The sequence below is a fragment of the Panthera pardus genome, unplaced genomic scaffold, assembly GCF_024362965.1.
Source record: "Panthera pardus isolate Hobbes unplaced genomic scaffold, ASM2436296v1 HiC_scaffold_12, whole genome shotgun sequence".
Classification (NCBI taxonomy): Eukaryota; Metazoa; Chordata; class Mammalia; order Carnivora; family Felidae; genus Panthera; species Panthera pardus.
In genome coordinates this window covers 114,386,363-114,407,229 of record NW_026526677.1, presented here as the reverse complement: position 1 = coordinate 114,407,229, position 20,867 = coordinate 114,386,363, and the positions used below count along the sequence as shown (strand labels likewise).

Genomic DNA, 20,867 nt, shown 5'->3' with positions numbered 1-20,867 from the left:
ACAGAATCCAAAACAGGTTTTGCAAGCACGGAGCCTGATGTGGGGCTCAAACCCACAAACTGTGAGATCACGACCTGAGCGGAAACCAAGAGTCAGATGCTCGACCTACTGAGCCACCAGGTGCCCCAAGAACAGTTGTCTTCATCGCTTAACTGCTATCACAGGTCAGGTTGCTTCATTTCTGGGAACCTTAAACTCAGGATTATTAACCAAAGTATACCTTCTCCTTTGCAATGGCGTATGAGACCTCTTGATAGAACGTCTCACAAGGCACCCTGGTGGCCACTGTCCCTCAGCTATTCAAAGTCAATTGTATCTCACTACTCTCCAATCCAAACAGATTAAAACTTCTTGCTGCTCTCTGGATCTCTTTCCCTCAACATCTCAACATTTATTTCCATTCTGCTTTTACCAGCGATGTTCCCACTATCTCCATAGCCTTCACGGTGGGAAAAAAATGTGCAGCCCTTAGACTTTGCTGTGCAATAACGGAGACTCCCCCTCCATTGGCAAGAACTCCAAGGTCCAGAGTCCACACTAAAGACATGGCTTGCTAAGTAGCAAAATTAGTTCCTGAATTTGTAGATAAATTTGTTTCTGATGCTCATATCACTGCAGGTATAAAAAAACACAGTTCTGGGCTCCTCCACGTGGTAGACATCTGACTCCACTGCCAGGACACAGACTCAGTGGGCCTCCGTGAAATGTGTGAGAAGCCATGGGGACCGATGTCCACCCATCTGTGACTTTGTCCTGTGTGTATCTGGGCATGATTTATTCACAGCTTTGAGAGGAGATCAAAGTGAAAGCGATCTTGAGTGGTGATCACGTCATTTTTGCCGGTCCCTGAACTCAGCTCGGATTCTCTGTTCTAAACAAGCTTAGCCCCATTCTGGGCTGATATCTCACCTAGATAGCTAGATCCTCACATGTATTTTTACTCCAGTCCCCTTCCCAGCTCACCATGCCACCCTAACTCTTGACAAAGTACTTTTCTGTCCAATACTAATTCTTGTTTCCCTCGTCTTTTTTGTCAATAACTGAACTTGGCCCAGATGTTCGGTGCTGTGTTTTCCCACAGAATACTTAGGCCTCCAACTCTTTCCAGCTTAGTGGAAAAAGGAGAGGGGACAAGCTTGTTCCAAGAGCTACCTCTAGACCACTGAGTCATGGCTCTTTTCTCTGCTGTCCTTCGCTTAATCAAGGTCCTACCATTCCTACTGGCTTAAGAAAGTTAAGATATAAATGTGTTTTAGAACGCAACTGATCAGGATATGAACGTACAGTAAATTTATTACAAACAAGAATAAAATTATTAACAATGATAAAATGTGGGGGGAAAAGGACTTTATTTGTGCAGGAAACTCTTATTACCTGTAAAATATTGTGGAACTACCCGGAAATAGTAAAGTTTTTAAACTATGTGTATATTAATCTGCACAAAGTTATTCCTTGTCATTGTCTTTAATAGAAATTATGCGTAGATTACATAGTTAGCCATTTCCAATGAATATGGAAACAAGCATAATGCTCTCTTCAGTTTTCCTAACCATCTACTATAATACGTATGCTTTAAAGAAAAGGACAATTCTTGGGTCCCTGGGTGGCTCAGTCTGTTGATCATCCGACTTCAGCTCAGGTCATGATCTCCTGGTTCATGAGTTCAAGCCCCGCATTGGGCTCTGTGCTGACCGCTCAGAGCTGGGAGCCTGGAGCCTGCTTTGGATTCTGTCTCTCCCTCTCTCTGCCCCTCCCCAACTTGCACTCTGTCTCTCTCTCAAAAATAAACATTAAAAAAAGAAGAAGAAGAAGAAGAAAAGGACAGTTCTTGGAGAAGACAACAAATTCCAGGAAGACAAGGTGCAGTTCACTTAAACTTTATTACATATTGTTAATATAGTTAGTAGTAAGAGCATACACTAAGTCAGGTTTTCTTCTGTAAAACTGTATAAAATTAAAGATTTCAAACTGAACTCTTAACACCTAGATGCCATCTATAGTTAAATTTTGGCTAAAATGTTTGAAACACTCAGTAAAAAGAGAAACTATAGAAAATCTTTTGTATGTTACCAAAAAAACCTGTGGACCACACATTACAATTTAGAAGGAGATTACTTAAAATATGGATTGTACGCTCTTCTAATTTTCATTGAAACAGACTTAATCCTGACAGGGGAATTGTTTCTGGTCCATGTGCCCCACTGAATCCCGGTTGAGACCAATTTTCCAGGGAAGCGATGAATGCCGTTTAGATTTGCCAGACCACACTGGCTGAACCACCAGCCAGTGTTGTTACTGAGGCGACTACAGCTTTTCACAGACTGACCACTGACCAGGCATGCAGGGTGACAGCCGTCATTATCGACATCCGATGTGCTGAAAGGCATTGCATTTTGGTTATCTTCTTTTCTGAAGCCCCGGAATCCATCACCTGGGCAAAACAGGTTTTTTAAATGACCAAATTTGAAGGTACTTTTTGTCATTTTAATTGGCCTCTACCAGACTATCGTTACAAAGCATGGCATCTAGAACTAAGGTTTACATTATTTTCTACTAGCTATCATATGAAAGTCTCCCCTCCAGTTAGGCTGAGCACTGGGTGTTGTATGGAAGTGATGAATCACTAAATTTTACTCCTGAAGCCATTACCAGCTTGGATTTAAATAAAATTAAAAAAAAATAAAAAATATGAAAACAAACAAAATCTCTCCCCCAGATTGCAATATACCAAAATCTGGTAATGAATTCCTCAACATGATAGGCATCTTTTTTTTTTTTTTTTTCCCAACGTTTTTTTTTTTTTTTTTTTTTTTTTTGGGACAGAGAGAGACAGAGTATGAACGGGGGAGGGGCAGAGAGAGAGGGAGACACAGAATCGGAAACAGGCTCCAGGCTCCGAGCCATCAGCCCAGAGCCTGACGCGGGGCTCGAACTCACGGACCGCGAGATCGTGACCTGGCTGAAGTCGGACGCTTAACCGACTGCGCCACCCAGGCGCCCCCATGATAGGCATCTTTAAGTGGATATTTGGTACCAAATCACAATCCACAATGGAAATTTGGCTCTGTAGACGGAATCAGGTAATTTAGGCCAAAAATGGTGCTGTACAAAACTGTCATACTTTGGGGAAGGGTAATGTGGTAATTGGTAATTTAGGGAAAAGAATAATTTCTACGTAATAATAATACATAGTAAGTTTTCATGCCACCTCCATCCTCCATCACTTTAAATAAAGAGGCAGGGATGAAAGGGAATCTGCTACATTAAGAGGCTTACATTTGTAGCTGCACAAGTTGTTTGGTTTTATTCAGGGGCCCCCAGGTTTATATCACATACGCAGTTACCTCAAGCATATAATCAGCTACCTTCCTGAGGTGAGCCCAGAATGGCTCTCCACATGACACATGGAGAGTAGCTCAAGTACTACCATTCCTAAAAGGTCCACACTGGGTTCTGCGTGTATGGTTTCCCTGATACTCGCCAAAACCTGAAAGAGTAAGTATCTTGGTCAAGGCAGCCCATGTAAGTAAGTAGCAGGGGCAGAAGCCATGTTTTGTTTGAATCAAACTATATAAACAGAAGGTTCTAATTGGTCCCATGACACCTAGATTTCACTTGCAGTAAACTGTGCTCATCTTTTGAAAACACTAACTTAAAGTAGAGCTGTGCAAAATCTTTGAAGAATCCAAAGCCCACATTTGTTTCATCATGTTCCAAATGTTTGGCATCTCTTGAGATAGGTCTTTGAGGAGCCTGGAGAACTTGATACGGGGTAGTGGCCCATCCTGTTCGCCAGCTGTGCTGAATATTAAAGCCTCTTACCCCGCACCTCACAGGAAACAAAATGCCCACATTGCAGGTATTTGCAGGGAGAGTGTGATTTTCAACACCCACACAGTGCAATGCCTCTCAGATTTCAGATGAGACAGCATTTAAGGAGCATTGCCTAAGTTGTACGGTCGCTCCACAGACACTTTCCCTGAACAAAGTCCACCCATCAGAAGGGAAATGTGATAGGAGCTCCCCACTGGATTATATTTATAAACAGTTTTTAAAATATAATGCATAGGCCTGTTTTTAAGAAATAGCCCATTAAAACTCAGTATCATGTTTTCCGTGAAAGTGTAGTTACAGAACATGTCCCTTTGTTTTCTCTGGGAACCCAAATAAATCTTTGCCAGTTTTAGAATCAGGAATATTTGTCCTTCTCCTGGGAGAACTGTTTGCTCAAATGTTAGAATTTCATATTTATGGTTTTGCTTTGAGCTAAAAATCCAATTTGTAGCTCATCTCTACCATGCACCTGATCACACTTAACCCTGGTTTCATCTGTGTTTCTATCTCCATGTCCCATTGGCATCTTTTTCTTTATTTTGATTGTACTGTGTGATCAACTGTTGAAAGTTAGTTTACAACCTCATTGGGAAAATGCAGAGTAGGGCATAGCAAAATTTGAGGATTCTGTAATGAAACACTTGTGTAATGACACACTGAGTCTTCTAACTAGATCTCCGTCCAATAGAGAAACCCCACACACACTTTTACTAACACAGTAGCTTCCATATTTAGATAGTTCTTTACACTTTTAGAGAGGCAGCATTAAAAATTGCATATTGTAACTCTTGAAAATTTTCCTTATCTATCAAGATTTGAATTTCAGACTTTTCACCTAACATCCCAAGGTGGACAACTGTACCAGACAACTCTTCACTCTCAGAAATTTTCCTCCCACTGTGCCTTGACTCAGCTGCTTTCTTTGCCAACATTCATTTGCCAAAAGCCTATCCCTTCCTGCAAGCACACATTAGTGGTTCTCAACTATAAGGTTGCCAATACGTCCATCTTTGAATACAAATACCTGGGCCCAAACTTACTGAATTGGATTCTGCAGTAGTTTGTACTTTTAAAAACCTTCCCACGTTGGATCTAACATTAACTCCTTGCCGGAAACCACCCTTCCATAAAGATTTTCCAGATGCGATCAGTGGAGATCATTGTCTCCCTCTCCTAAATGTCCAAAGCTCTATCAGTATTCAGTATTCCACATTTCTGGGTTTATCTCCCTTCTATATTATAATCAGTTAAAGAAGTGGGAACATATCTCACTCACTTTTGGATTTCTAACACTAAATATACATAATTAACAAGTATCATGATGAGCAACAACAGGAGAGTTGAATTTAGTATTAACTCAAATTTAAAATTTCAGCATCAAATTATAAATTTAACATGAAGTATTTTGAAGTTCTTAAAAATTAAATTTATTTGGAAATGAGTACATGCACCAAGGTATAGTGGGGAAAAAAGCCCACCAAACTAGTGGCTCTATCAACCTGGCTTCTTGCCCTGGCTCAGGTGTGATGAGCTGGGGCAAGTCCCTAATGTTTCAGGTTCCTTACCTGTACACTGAAGGAGATGGGCTCTGACATTCTGTGATTCCTAAATGCAATGCCGGCCTCTCAGAACATGAAAACGTCAATAATTCCTTCCCAGCCTGCCCCACAGACTCTCCTTCTAAAGAATCAGCTGCCATGATACATGGAAAATAGTTTTAAAGAATATAAGCTCTTCAAAGACACAAGGTGGGTCGATGATCATAGCAGGGTTTCAAAACTCAGTTTTCTCATCCCGAATCTACTCTGTTATCAGTTATCTGGCATAGACCAAGCGAAATAACATTACTTTTACCTTCACCTAATATCAAGTTAGCTATATTTAAGTATCCTGCATCACTGGGGGGAAGAAAAAACTTACCAGCATTTCCTGAATACCGTCCTAAGTGCATCTTAAAAAAACTTGTTTCATCTTCTAGCCAAAAGTTGTCATATGATGCGTAAGCAAATGTGTCGTCTTCAGATTCCAGTGCAACATGCAGCATAAAACTGGTGTTTTTCTGATTTACTATATAAAAAATCTTTTTTAGTCCTAGCCAAAATTCACCTGTTTAAAAAGAAATGTTTTTTTCAATATATTTTAATACAACTTATAATAACTCCTTATTATTGAGGGTTTGGTGTTAGTTTTTAATACTGAAATGACTCACATAAATTATTTGAGAGACTAGATAGCCCTAGCTCAAATTCAAATTATCAGTGTTTGTCTAATTTACAAAAAAAAAAAATACACACACAAATACATTATATAAATATATATATAAATATATATAAATGTATATGTGTATATATATGTATATATATGTATATATGTATGTATATATATGTATATATATGTATATATGTATATATATATAAAATCTTATATGTATATATATGTATATATATATATATATATATAAAATCTTCCTATTTCACTAGACTGGGAATAACTAGACTGTTTCATTTTTATCTCACCAAATTAAATTCAAAAAGTCATTTAACAATTGACCAAAAATTCAAGATCTACCTTAAGGCATGTCAACAAAAACCTGTTGAAATACTGTGGCAGGTAACAAAATGATGTGTACTCAAAAATGCTAAGAGTTTTAACCTCCAAAGTGGCAGGTTCTAAAGAAACATTTCCTGAAAATGCTCACTTGCAATTATTTTTTCTGTCTTTTAGAATGATGCTCTGTGAATATTTCTTCATTACAATGCACTTTGTCTGTTAACCATGTATAAAAATGTAATGTAATGTAATGTAATGAATGAAAATGAAATGGTGTTTGTAGATCCAGGATGAATTAGTAAATGTGGTGTTTGGACGGCATTCTTCTTGCTGTTCTAGCTAATGGTTTTCGACCCTACTCCCACCCCCCATCCCACCCTCACCCAGCCTGGCATAGCCTCTATTCTGGAATATATTCCTGTACTTGAATCATTAAATTCCTGAAGGAAGGAAGGGTCTAGTCCAAAAAAACTTGAGAGAGTTGGGGGATAGTGTGACAGCATTCACATTGTTAAAATTCTAGCTAAGATACCATGTCCCTCTCCAGGGCTTACTAGAGGCACTAACTGCACCCCACTTGGAACTGAAAAATACCCTAAGGAAGCGCAGGAAGAAAGGAGGTATATAGAAAGAAAGGTGGGTCTGTTTAGTGTCCCCAGCCCAAGACACTCCAATGTAAGTGTCCTTGCCATCCTGCCCCTCTACCTAGCCCCTAATTTGGCTTAACAGTATATTTTCCTTAATCCCAAGTTTATTTTTTAAAATATACAAAGTACAAGGCAGTCTGTTCCCATGAATTGTACCTGCCTGAAGACATTTTTCTCAAAATTCAGTTAATTTCCCCATAGAAATAAGCATAAAGTGAGGAAGATGACAATTTGGAGCCTGTAGATCTAGGACTACTTGAATCAGGAGGTAGCACTTACCAGAAAATTAGGGGTCATGCTAAGAAAACACAATGTATTAGCTGCACTCCATAACATGGCAGCTATTCAGCTTTATTCATAATACATAATACATAATTACATTTCACATCCTTTCTACAATCACTAGCATGCAGTGGGGTTTTTGGCAACACAATACCACCACTTACTGAATCTTTGGATGACCTTATTATGGGATGTTAAGGCTTTTAAATTAAAACAACAGCAACTTAAAATAACAGCATAAAAGTGATCAAAATCATCTGCAAAAATTCCAACAAAGGTAAAATTCTGCAGTGTTCACAAATACTAGAATTTCTGTTTGCTGGCAAAAGAAATACTGTCTTGCAGCAATAATGTAAACAGATTTTACAATTCTCTTGAGGTTTACAGTTTTCAAATTTTGGGGCATTGATTCTTACTGATATTTTTATACACTCCTCCCAAGTCATATAATTTGAATCTGTACACCATGTACCTCGATTCTCCATTGGTGTAGACCCAGCACACACCTCAAGAATTTCAAGGTTCATGACAACCCTGCCTGCCATTCAGTGTTCCTTTCTACAAAAGGTTGTTGAGTATCTACCAGAATTCTGCTGGGTGCACAGTAAATACCTAATAGATACCCATTTTAGAATTTTCACTCAACCCCATTTCAGCAGGTATCCAAAGATAACGATTTCCATAGCCCAACTGAAAACCCACATGTTCTAAAATAACACGACATGAAGAGAAAGTAAGTCCTATTTTGATAGTCACAAGGATTTGCTATTTTTACTAATGATTTTGACCAACAGATAAACTATCAGTGTCATGCCAAAAAAAAAAAAAAAGAAAAGAAAAGAAAAGAAAGAAAAAGAAAAAGGAGAAATGAACTATGACCTAAAAGGTCACCAAATCCGTCCAGATAATCACACCACAGCCTCTGGAAATCCGTGATCCCGTCAACCCTTTTCTGTATCACAGTCCATCCACCTCCTCTATAATCCATGTCACACATCACCTAAAACAGGCCCAGAAAAGACAAAAATCACATACCATCATTTTCACTCATTGATGGAAAACTTATGCTTCACCCTCAAGCCTAGAGAAAGAGAAGACCGTCGCCCTAAAAGTTTCAATGCAATTGTGTGCTATTAATATATTCAGACATTTTTAAATCTCTAGAAAGGACACTTTATTTATTTTTTTTTTAATTTTTTTTTTCAACGTTTTTTATTTATTTTTGGGACAGAGAGAGACAGAGCATGAACGGGGGAGGGGCAGAGAGAGAGGGAGACACAGAATCGGAAACAGGCTCCAGGCTCCGAGCCATCAGCCCAGAGCCTGACGCGGGGCTCGAACTCACGGACCGCGAGATCGTGACCTGGCTGAAGTCGGACGCTTAACCGACTGCGCCACCCAGGCGCCCCTAGAAAGGACACTTTATTAAAAGGCAAACTTGAGGCCAACCTAATTACAGTCTCCTGTGTCAGTCATTCCGTTACAGATGCAGTGTTGGTGGCATTTGAGGTCACCCTCTTATTCCTCACGTCCACAGATAGTTTTCAGTTGAGTGGTGACCCTGCCAACCTGTAGCAGAATGAGGAATCTAACTCCTTCGTATTAAAACAGTGATGTTTTTTAAGTTTTAACCACATAGGCGTGTGGGCCTGTCTTTGATCCCTCTTTTCCCCAGAGGCATGAACGGCCTATGTCCAGGTGGGATCTTCAGACAGGAAGGTGTGATCTGTGCCTCACCACAGCCTGTGATCCTGGGTGCATCTGTCAGTGCTCTGTAAAATCCCCCTAAGAGGACAATGGTAAGGACGCAGAAAATCAGATACAGTTGTCCCCATTAGAAACTTCCTGCTCACAGAGAACGGCAGTGTGGAGGAAGTTAGGGAATCAACACCTTCCCATGATTACAAAAGGTAATAACGCTTCCCACTCTTCACAAAATTAAAAGTCTTCCCTCTCCATGTGGGTTCAGGCTCAGTTTTGAATCTGTAGGTGAAGCAAGTTAGGTAATTTTTTTTTTTTTTAACGCTTATTTATTTTTGAAGGAGAGACAGAGTGTGAGTGGGGAGGGGCAGAGAGAGAGGGAGACACTCTGAATCTGAAGCAGGTTCCAGACGTGGGGCTCAAACCCAGGAACCGTGAGATCATGACCTGAGCCGAAGTCGGATGCTTAACCGACTGAGCCACCCAGGCGCCCCAGTTAATTTTTTAAGTTTTCAGTTTATTTTATTATTTGAGAAGGGTGGAGAGACAGAGAGAGAAAGAGAATCCCAAGCAGGCTCTGCACTGTCGGCACAAAGTCCGACTCAGGGCTGGATCCCACGAACTGTGAGGTGCTGACCTGAGCCAGAATCAAGAGTCGGACACCTAACCGACTAAGCCACCCAGGCGCCCTGCAAGTTAGATAATTTTTGAATTATTTCCCTCCTAAATCCCAATTTTTTAACATCTGGTCAATGGATGTCAAAAAGCAAGGTTAGTAAAAAAAAAAAAAAAAAATTAGTGAATAATGTTGGTAATTTCAAGATGAGGAACTTGTAGTATCTATTCAGAAAAAAAACTACTGTGTAATGAAGATTATCAATAAGGTGTGAGATTAGCATCATAAACTTTCTTATGCACAAAAAAGCAAGCAGAAAAAAATATGTGTAAATAACTTATACATTACCATATATATTACTATGTTAGTATTATATGATATTATATATATCCTGCCAATAATAGATAATTTCGGATAGAAGTTTCTTCCAGAAATCCTAGACATGAGGGTAATGTATTTTGTTCAATTTAAAAATGGATTAGCTTCTCGGTCTGTCTCATAGTGTAGTGAAAGCGGTTTCTTATTTATTAATTTCTTATATAACCACATAAAAATCGTTTATCACCCAAAGAAAGTATAACCACATACAGGAAGGGAAATCTAAGTATGTTTGGCAAGCTCCAAGGCACAGCACCACACTGCTTTCTAATATCCACAAGCTAATTAAAGCGAGCGTTTCTACTGCATATTTAGATTGTATATAAGATCCTGCACGAAATGTACCTACTGCGGAGTGTAAACATGACACCTCACGTGGAAAAGCGAAAGAATCTCAGGTTCTTTTACTGGCTTGTGGTTTGGGCAAAGAATTTCAGAAAATCAAAATTGGGAAACTGGAACTTCTACCCACTTATTTTAAAAATTTCAAGGAAAAATAAAATATGAGAAGAATTAAAATTTTAATATTAATTAAATAGATAGGTTGCTTATCCTATTCCACATAATAAGGGAAGACTTTACCTCAAATGGGTAACTAGATCCTTCCGGGTAGATTATATATAAACCACTTGGTGTTTTGGTGACAGAGCCAATGGTGTCTTTAATATCAGTACAATCTAAACCTAGAAAAGTAAAATTAGTTATTTAGGATATTTTCAAGTGTACACTTAAGACTTAATCATTTTGCTGTAGAGATCTGACAGTGCTATCTGAAATTATGAATATAAATTCCATTGTGATATGATTTTAACTTCTTAGAAATAAAAAAATGATCTCGATTTTAGAAATCAGGAGAAAATACATGTAAGAAATGAGACTAAAGAATTTATGTTGGAATAAACCTTCACTAATAACATCGCTGTTAGTGATTAGCCCTCCATACTACTTAAAATTTTCATTTGGGACCCACATTTATTTAATATAATTTATAATCATTAAAAAAAAAATTTATAATCATGCATTCTCACCCAATAAGTAATTCCCTTTCAGGAATCTAGGCTTATCTTGGGGACATAATGTGTAAAGGAAGTCTGTGTGAATGGGAAGGAGAAACCCAAATGAATAAGTTGATTAACTACTACTGACACATCCTTGACTACTGGAGACTGCAGAGACTCTTGCTGGGGACCACTGTTACAAAGAGCCAAGGGAGAGGACAAGGAAATCACTCCTCCCCAAGAGGAAATTATGCCTGCGGCCAGAGCCTGCACTGCCGCCTATAGTTAAAAGTGTAGCGCCCCAGAATTGCCTTGTCCAAAGCATCCCGCTTCCCAGGGGACTGGAAGCACATTCTGTGGGTAAGGGTGTTACATTTATTCTAAGACATTTTACTGTGTATTATCTTCTATAGTAATAAAATAAAATCAACCCTTATATTGTTAATCACCTGGTGAAACAAACACACGAAAGCCTGAGACTCCAGAGCCAAAAGCCTGCTTACCGCCCTAGCTCTTCTCCTCGGCAGCCGAGAACCCTTAGCGAACTTACCTGCCCGCTTTTCTTCTGTCCTTTTAATAGTACTGTCTACTTTGTAGTGTTATTCTGGCAATTTACATACAAGGCATAGGGAGAGCACTTAGCATAGTGCCCGGCACACAATACGTATGCAGAAAATGTCACCTACAGAAAATTCGCTGTAAAAAATTGTTTGCTTCCCCCTTATTGCTGGAAGATATAGATCCGTTGCTTGTGTTCTGAATTGCTAAGACATTCTCACACAACCTTATGCTCAGAGCTGTGCTAGACGTTCACAACGAAGGACCGATCTGGGCTGGAATCTCCACTCTGCCATCACCAATCACGTAAGTATGAACGCATTATTTAGATTTTTCTGGGCTGCATATTCCTCCTCTGATGGTCCTCATCACCACAGCAAACCCTTCTATTGTCTTACTGTCATTCAGGCAGTATTCGAAGAGCTTTTCGTGTACTTAGCCATGCAATCCCCACAACAACTGTGAGGTACGTACTGCAGTTTGCTGATGAGGAAACGATCGAGGAAACAGGCCTCAGTGATTTGAAAACAGGTGGTCTGACCTCAGAGTCCACGCTCTTAACTACATGAACTAAAATAAAAATGTAAAATAAAATACCATGCGGAAATGCCTTAGTACCTGACACTTAGGAGACTCTCAGTAATTGTTTATTTTCTTCCCTTTGTAAGCAAAAAAATCATACAGTAGGCCCTCAATAATAGTTATTTACTTGGAACTCTGGTATGAATTCATAATTGTAAGAGTGATGGGCTATTTTTCTTAGAAACACAAGCCTCTAGGAATTACTACACTGCATTTGAATACAAAAGGTTCTAAATTCCAGTTTATTTCTGTCTTAAGTTCCTTTTTTATTTCAAACTTTATGTCCCAATTTGAAATATTTCAGACAATTCAAAAAAACTGTTTGCAGGCAGAAAGAACTCTGAAAACTTTCTTTTCTTCTGACTGAAGACTAATTATGACTAAAATGTAAAGGACAGCCCAGAAACTAGTTACATAAAAGTGTTCCATCTGCGGTGGACTCTGGTTATCTGTGAACAGCCACGGCTTTGGGGCACCTGGAAAAGTTTCCCGATTCAGGAAAGTACATTTGTCTGGGCGGACGGCGGCCTCAGGGAACGTATTACCCCTCCAGTCTGTTAGATAATAAGGAGCTGTATTTTATAAACAAAACCTCTCAATGCACCAACCCGCCCAGGAAAATTTTACGCAATAAAAGTCAAGTAGGAAGAGGCAGAAATAGAAAAGTTCTCACCATGTGACTGCACTGGCCTGTGAGGAAGAGGGTCCAGCTGTTTTCGGAGAACTTCTGTCGTCAGAAGGAGAACTCGATTCATGAGCTCGTTAACCTGAACAAACAGGCGCACCTTTCAGCACGTTTATATTTGAACAAAACTCCTTCCTCTGAATTCTGTAGCTGGCGTCCCTCGGCCTCTTACAAAGCAGCTCAGCGGTGTATAACAGTGTCCGCCGCCCCACCCTGACGCCCCCAGCGCCGCAGCAAGGCCGCCAAGGCACCTGTCCGGTGGGCGCCGTGTACCCCACAAGTGGCTCACCCCTGCCCAGGTGGGCTTGCAGGCCATTCATGGACGCGAAGGCACCTGGCGGGGGGGGGGACGCTGTGTACCCCGCAGGTGGCTCACACCTGCCCAGGTGATCTAGCAGGCCCCTCGTGGACGCGAAGGCACCTGGCGGGGGGTGGGGGTAGTGGGGGGCGCCGTGTACCCCGCAAGTAGCTCACACCTGCCCAGGTGGGCTTGCAGGCCCCTCGTGGACGCGAAGGCACCTGGCGGGGGGTGGGGGTAGTGGGGGGCGCCGTGTACCCCGCAAGTAGCTCACACCTGCCCAGGTGGGCTTGCAGGCCCCTCGTGGACGCGAAGGCACCTGGCGGGGGGTGGGGGTAGTGGGGGGCGCCGTGTACCCCGCAAGTGGCTCACACCTGCCCAGGTGATCTAGCAGGCCCTTCGTGGACGCGAAGGCACCTGGCGGGGGGTGGGGGTAGTGGGGGGCGCCGTGTACCCCGCAAGTGGCTCACACCTGCCCAGGTGATCTAGCAGGCCCCTCGTGGACGCGAAGGCACCTGGCCGGGGGGGGGGGGGGGGGGGTGAGTGGGGGGCGCTGTGTACCCCGCAGGTGGCTCACACCTGCGTAGGTGGGCGGCTCCCCCGCCGGTCTCCCACCCTCGCTCACCTCCAGACCGGTCCCCAAGTGGGTCCTTCCCCTCCCCGATCACACACTACTGGCTGCCCCTGTACACCTGCCGCCTGCCCGCACCGCTGCAAACAGCAACCCCGAGCAGAAGAGACTCTGCTTTCTGAGCCGTCTCTGCGGCTTCCGAAGCAGGTGTGCGTCTTCGGAGACTCAAACCTCCGGCTCTAGCACCTGGAAAGCTATCCCCTAGCGCGGACCTCGGAGTTCTCTTCCGCAAAACGCTGACAGCGTTCACAACAGGCTTTCAGCGCGTCTTCCTGTCCCCTTGACTGCGCACCCCTGGAGTGAAGGTCCATTTTTTTATGTTTGTTTGTGTTTTTTAATGTTTGCCTGAGGCTTCCTGGGATGCCTCTAATTGAGCAGGCAGTAAACACATGTCTAGACACAAATGCATTAAAAAATTAAACAGTTGTACCTCTAATTGTATCGCTGTATCTGTGCAATAACAACACAAGAGGAAAAGGTCCGTACCTGACTGGATAAATAATCCAAGGAGGTTTGTTGCTCATCCATCATGTTTCTTAGCAGTTTTTTGGTACTTCGTGTGTAGGAAACAATAGAATTTTGCAAATTTCCTTAAATCATAATAAAAAGTGTTTGCTAAATATTGTTAGAGAAAATACGGTGAAAAATAATGAGCTTAAGTGATTTTGGATAAACATAAGACACAATATATCTCCATCTATCTAAATACTCCAGTTAGTATAACTTTTGTTTAACTCAGGATCACCCAAGAAAATAATTGTATCCACACTGGTTAATGAAACTATGCTTTCTAATAGTTTAGATTACCCCCAAATAAGTGAATCTGATGTAACAGAGAGACAGCATTTTGAATATTAACTTTCACTTTATGAAATGAGAGATACAGGGGCACCTTTGAGGCTCAGGCAGTTAAACGACTGACTTCAGCTCAGGTCATGATCTTGTGGTTAGTGAGTTCAAGCCCAACGTAGGGCTCTGTGCTGACAGCTCAGAGCCTGGAACCCACTTCAGATTCTGTGTCTCCCTCTCTCTCTGCCGATCCCCAGCTCGTGGGCTCTCTCTCTCTGAGAAATAATAAATGAATAAACTTTATAAAAAAAATAAGATGAGAGATATGGAAGGAGGAGGTCTGGGAGTCCTCAATCCTTATCATATAAGAAAGGAAAAGGCAATAATCTATATCATGCAAGTTAATTTTCAAAATAAATATTTCTTTTGTTCTATTGACGCTATGTATTTTTATATAAACAAATGGCAAACAAATATAAATGATAAATCTTTTTTTTTAATTTTTTTAATGTTTATTCATTTTTGAGAGACAGAGAGAGACAGAGCATGAGTGGGGGAGGGGCAGAGAGAGAGGGAGACACAGAATCGGAAACAGGCTCCAGGCTCCAAGCCATCAGCCCAGAGCCCGACGCGGGGCTCGAACTCACGGACCGCGAGATCGTGACCTGGCTGAAGTCGGATGCTTAACCGACTGCGCCACCCAGGCGCCCCAATGTTTATTCATTTTTGAGAGACAGAGAGAGACAGAGCATGAGTGGGGGAGGGGCAGAGAGAGAGGGAGACACAGAATCTGAAGCAGGCTCCAGGCTCCAAGCTGGCAGCACGGAGCCCGATGTGGGGCTCAAACTCACTGACCACAAGATCATGACCTGAGCCGAAGTCGGACACTCAACCGACTTAGCCACCCAGGCGCCCCTATAAATGATAAATCTTAGAGTTTTGATTGGTTGGTTTCTGATTGAACTTTTACTATATATTTTCCTTTTTTTAGAAGGTTGTTTTTTTTTTATGTCAAAGGAATCTCACTCAGAGAATAGTTGCAAGAACAGTTTAAATAACTTTCCTAAATCATTTGACACCAGGCTGCCATGATGTCCCTGGATATTTCAGTCTGTATTTCTTACACCAAAGACATTACGTACAACACAACTCTCAAAATCGGGAAGTAATCGTTGACTACCATGTATTCCCCGGCCTCATACAAATTTTGCCCTTTACAGCAAAAGCATGTACACATTATTGCACACATTATTCTTTAAGAGGTGACTTTACTTCTACATTCCTAATTTTCACATTAATAATCCTTGGTATCTTAAAATGCACCCCATCCAGGCTCATCTCTCGTTTCTACTTTCAGTCTCTTGCTTTCCATTAGAGCCTTCCTGGATTTAGGTGTCTGTCTTTATGGACCTAAGTGCAACTCACCGGTTTGAGAAATAGGAGATGCTTGCATTGCACATAGAATTGAACACATTGAAGTGGGCTTTTTATGCTTTCTGGCCTAGGATTTACATCCTTTAAGACCTAGACCAGATCACCACTCCCTCCCTTTCTGATTCTCCTTCTTCATCCCACCCCCATGTGCATATAACAGGCCATGAAAATTCCCACACTGTCACTCAACAGTTGCAAACAAAAATCAAGACTTTGAAAGTTTATTTTTACATTTTGCTACATAAATTGGCTATGAATTTGTAATATGCCTAATGTAGTATTCATTCAGTATTAATGAATTTCTCCCTCAAAACTAAGGTGAAATTTCGTAATGGCTCAGATGGAAGTTTGAGAATAGCCTCTGGTGAACTGATAAAACGGAACTCTCAGTGCCGTCTGGCTCGCCCCTCTCCTCTGCTGCCAGCTGAAAGGGCTACATGGAAGGATTCATTCATTCATTTACCAAACACTTACTAAGCACCTACTGTGTGCCAAACACAGAAAACCTCTGACCTAGAAGGATCAAGATACATATAAAATGACCCAAACAAAGCTAAGGCGTATTTCTTTCTATGTATTCCATACCTTAGAAGTAATAAATCATATACCCTTATAATTGTGATTATTTTTATTACTTACTACACATGAAATGTTTTTCTTCTCGTGTAATTTTAATTTTAACATCACACAACTCTTCACAGTCTTCCTTATAAACAGTATCATTACTTTTACTCTCATCTTTTGCATTAGATACATCTTCTACAGTGTTGACTCCTGGAGAATCCTTGACATTAAAAAAATAGAAATGAGAAAAGAATATATGAAGTATGTTATGTGACCTATACATAATAAATATAAGAAGAGTACATGGAAAAGGTGAAATCTCAGGACATACACAAGGATGATCACTAGACAAGAACATAATGAACTGGTTAGAAGTCTACAAATAAACCTTATGGGTAAATTTTAAGGATCAATAAAAAGTATACATTAATTCAATAGTTTTGCTCTCCCCTTTTCTTCCAAATACCAAAAGGATATACTTAGGGTCTACTTTCTATAACCGTGACTCCATGGCCTTTATCCTTAACTTTGGCATGTTTCCACATCTGATACAGCGCTGAGCCAGCCTTCTGCCAAACATCTGGGAATCTGAAGTTCCTTGAACAGAACTAAGAAGGTTCCCTGATTATTCTCCATAGATTACATTTCTATGCCAAATGGACTTTCTGCCAGCAATTATCAGGAATTAGGGGTAGAGGTGGATGTGTGGGAGGCTTGTCACTTTTATGTAAGCTAAAGTATTTACAGATTTGAAAGGTAAAGTACTCATTGATTTGAAAGATATCAGAACAGAAAAAAAGCCTGGGATTTTCCTTTGCAAAATCAACAACAGATGTCATCTTGAAAAGCCAGCTACCAGCCGCCGTTCCAAAGGTATTTATTCTTATTAGTGAATGCTGGTTTTTCTACATAAAACATTCTTTGGTGGAAGTTATACAGACTTAAATAACTGTTTTTAAAAGAAAATAGTAACAAGCTTTATCTTCCTTTGACCTGGATATTGAGAGAAAGGTGAAAAGCTAATCATAGTATGAAAGATATTTGCCACCTAAAGATGCTTATATTTTGTTACATGGACCTACTTTTAACTTCTTATTCTTTCCCTTCTACTCTTGTAATAATAGGCATCCTAGATGTTTTCAAAAACCTGACAACAACTACATTTTTCCAGATCTAAAATAAGGTTTTTAAATTTTGAGTATTTTAGAGAACTATATTATTATTATTTCCGTAGCTTTCCTAAAATTTATCTTTATGAAACCTTGGAACTTTGGAATTTGGGATTGGTATCACGGTAATACATTGTAGAACATTTTAAAATCATAAACCAATATTTAAATATGTAGAGATTCAAATCACCATCTACTCAGAGTATTGCATATACTTTATTAGCTGTCACTTTCACATTGTTTTAAATGAAATTTTCTAGTTTCCTGGAAAAGGAAGCACAAGACTGTGTTTGAAATATAAACGTTTATAAAATATTTATTTTTTTAAATAACAAAATAAATTTTTTATTACCTACCAGGTATTTCATTATCAAAGTTAACCAGAAAGTTGCCAGCTGGTTTTTAAGTTAGGCCTGTAATTTCTTTAAAATTTTTTTCACGAGAAATATGTTAAGTGTCAATCCTCAGTTATGGTTTCCTAAGTTTAAAAATAATATTTAAGCAGAATCTCAGCATTTCTAAATACTTTAAGTTTTCCATAATTATATTGGATGGTACAATTAATCTTTTCAAATTTTAAATATGTATCTTGAAAACTATATAGTCATACTTCCTAGGTCAAATAATATTGCTGAAATTCTTACCGTAGAATGATGTACACAGTTACCTTGTATAACTTCTCCACAAATAAAAATAAATGTATTTAAGAATAGAAGTGAAGCTTGAGGAAGATACATCATATTCTTCTTGAAGAAATGAAAAACTTCTTCAAATACCAGTCAGCTCTCTGTGGAAAGAACTACAGTGCATAGAGTCTTCAGTTAAAAACTTCTGGAAAGTGTACAACAAAAACAGAAGCCAAAACTTACTGGTTCCATGCCCTCGTTTGAAACAACACCCTTCATATGAAAAACAAAGTAGCCTCTAGAGATCCTGTCCTTTTTAAGTTATGCAAACCTTTTTTTATCACTACATGCCTGCTTTTAGAATACAGGCAATAACTAGATAAATAAATAAATGGATGAAACGTGAATTTATAAAGTCATCTAATGATAAACTATCCCTCAATAACTGTAAACCAGTTTGCATAAAAACAGTAAGGAAGTAGAAATGAATGATGGAGTAGAAAGAATGTTATATTGAAACTGTTTTGGGGCATCTGGGTGGCTCAGTCCTTAAGTGTTGGACTTCGGCTCAGGTCATGATCTCGCACTCTGTGAGTTCGAGCCCCACATCAGGCTCTGTGCTGACAGCTCAGAGCACGGAGCTTGCTTCAGATTCTGTGTCTCCCTCTCTCTCTCCCTTCCCCCACTTGTGCTCTCTCTCTCTCTCTCTCTCTCAAAAATCAATAAATGTTAAAAAAAGAAAAAAAAGAAACTTTTTACGAAACACCAAGCAGAAATGCAACCAATGTGGACATGCAGGGAAGCTAATTCAGATGTAAAATATGCTTCTACCTATTTTGAATTTAGCCACCAATCATGGTCACATGAATCCTATCATTACCAAATTTTAGAACTCTGATTTGTATGTTTTACATCTGTATTACTAAAACTTCAAAAATTATTAACATAAGGGAACTATTGTTATTGAAAATGATCACTCTCTCAAAGCTGATAGATCAATGTCTGTAATGACTCTTCAAACACTCCCTTACAACAGTTCCTTCTCTTCAGTATAGAAGAGACATGTTTCTATACTGAAGAGTATAGTATTCATTATGCTAAAATAAAATAAAATAATCCAAAACTTTCCTGAGTCTTGCTTCCTATTCAAGGTATTATTTTCTCCATTTCATTTGCCAGCCTCAGAAGTACCAGATGGGGACCACGCCATGGTTTTAATGGCACTAATATAGTGACTGGGACCACAGGCACTAAAATATTAATTAATGAAATAATATCTTAAACCAGTTATGTATTCTCTGACTTCACTTCCTCACCACCACTGTTTAACCCAACCACTTACCTCCTACTCTCCTGAGGAGTTTGGGCAAGCCGGCTCTGGGACCAATCTGCCTGGGTTTGAACCTTGACTGCACCACTCCTTTGCTCTGGGACCTAATATCACTATAGTTTGATTACTTCCTTTGTAGAATGAGGACGACTGTGTGGATTCGATGATTTTTATACATAAGCACTTACCACAATGCATGACAAAAACAAACATCCAAATGTTAGGTATTACTATTATTACTATTATTTGACTTGATCTATATTGCAGTTCTAACATTGCTGACAATATTGATGACCTTTATCATCTATATTAGGAGTAGATGAGAAGTTACCTCTAATCCTAAATTTCTAGTTGAAATCTTACAAAATTGTGACACCTATAGCAGAACTTCAGTAATTTTATATCAGCCAGATGTTAAAATTCTTCGTTCTTTCACACCTTTCCCAGAGACAAATCCAGGAAATTCTTACCAGAGCAAGAAAATACTTCAGCAGAAGATGCAAAAAATAGCCTCAGTCAAGATGAAAGTGGAAGCTCGAAGATTGTCCATCTCAGGCTGCTTTGCATAATTCACAAGGTTTTTATGGTATTCAAATTAGATAAGCTATGTGAACATGCTTTGCAACCATAAAGGCATTATTATTGGTTTCTTTCGTAGATAGAACATCATTAACAACTTATGAGACGTGTGAATGAAGTGGGGTGTCTACTAGACGTGTCCTAATCAGCTCATGTCTGAAGCCCAAGTCTTATTCCTCCCCCTTCAACTTGCTCCTCCCCATCTTAGTAACTGGCAATACCTTTCATCCACTTGGTTCAGGCCCAAATCACAGAGTCACATTTGACTTTTTTTTCACTCACAACCATTTCACTCACTTGCCACAACCATTCATCAAAACATCTTATCGGGTCAAGGTTGAAAATTCTGAACACTTTTTGGGGCGCCTGGGTGGCTCAGTCCGTTGAGCGTCTGACTTCGGCTCAGGTCATGATCTCGTGGTCTGTGAGCCCGAGCCCCGCATTGGGCTCTGTGCTGACAGCTCAGAGCCTTGAGCCTGCTTCCAATTCTGTGTCTCCCTCTCTCTCTGTCCCTCCCCTGCTCATGTTCTGTCTCTCTGTGTCAAAAAAATAAAAATAAATAAAAACATTAAAATTATGAACACTTTTTACCACTTCAATCACCACCATCTAATCT

General features: G+C 40.0%; 1 protein-coding gene across 1 annotated transcript; it reads right to left on the bottom strand.

The window, feature by feature from the left end:
- Window positions 1–1,861: 1,861 nt before the first annotated feature.
- Window positions 1,862–18,513, bottom strand: ANGPTL5 (angiopoietin like 5). Its single transcript, XM_019433689.2, has 8 exons — window positions 18,361–18,513; window positions 16,623–16,767; window positions 14,247–14,350; window positions 12,820–12,913; window positions 10,591–10,691; window positions 8,193–8,313; window positions 5,755–5,940; window positions 1,862–2,431 (listed from the first exon to the last, which is right to left on the bottom strand). Exons 1-8 carry the CDS (start codon window positions 18,454–18,456, stop codon window positions 2,112–2,114), a joined length of 1,167 nt encoding a protein of 388 aa, XP_019289234.1. The 5' UTR covers window positions 18,457–18,513; the 3' UTR covers window positions 1,862–2,111.
- Window positions 18,514–20,867: the final 2,354 nt, after the last annotated feature.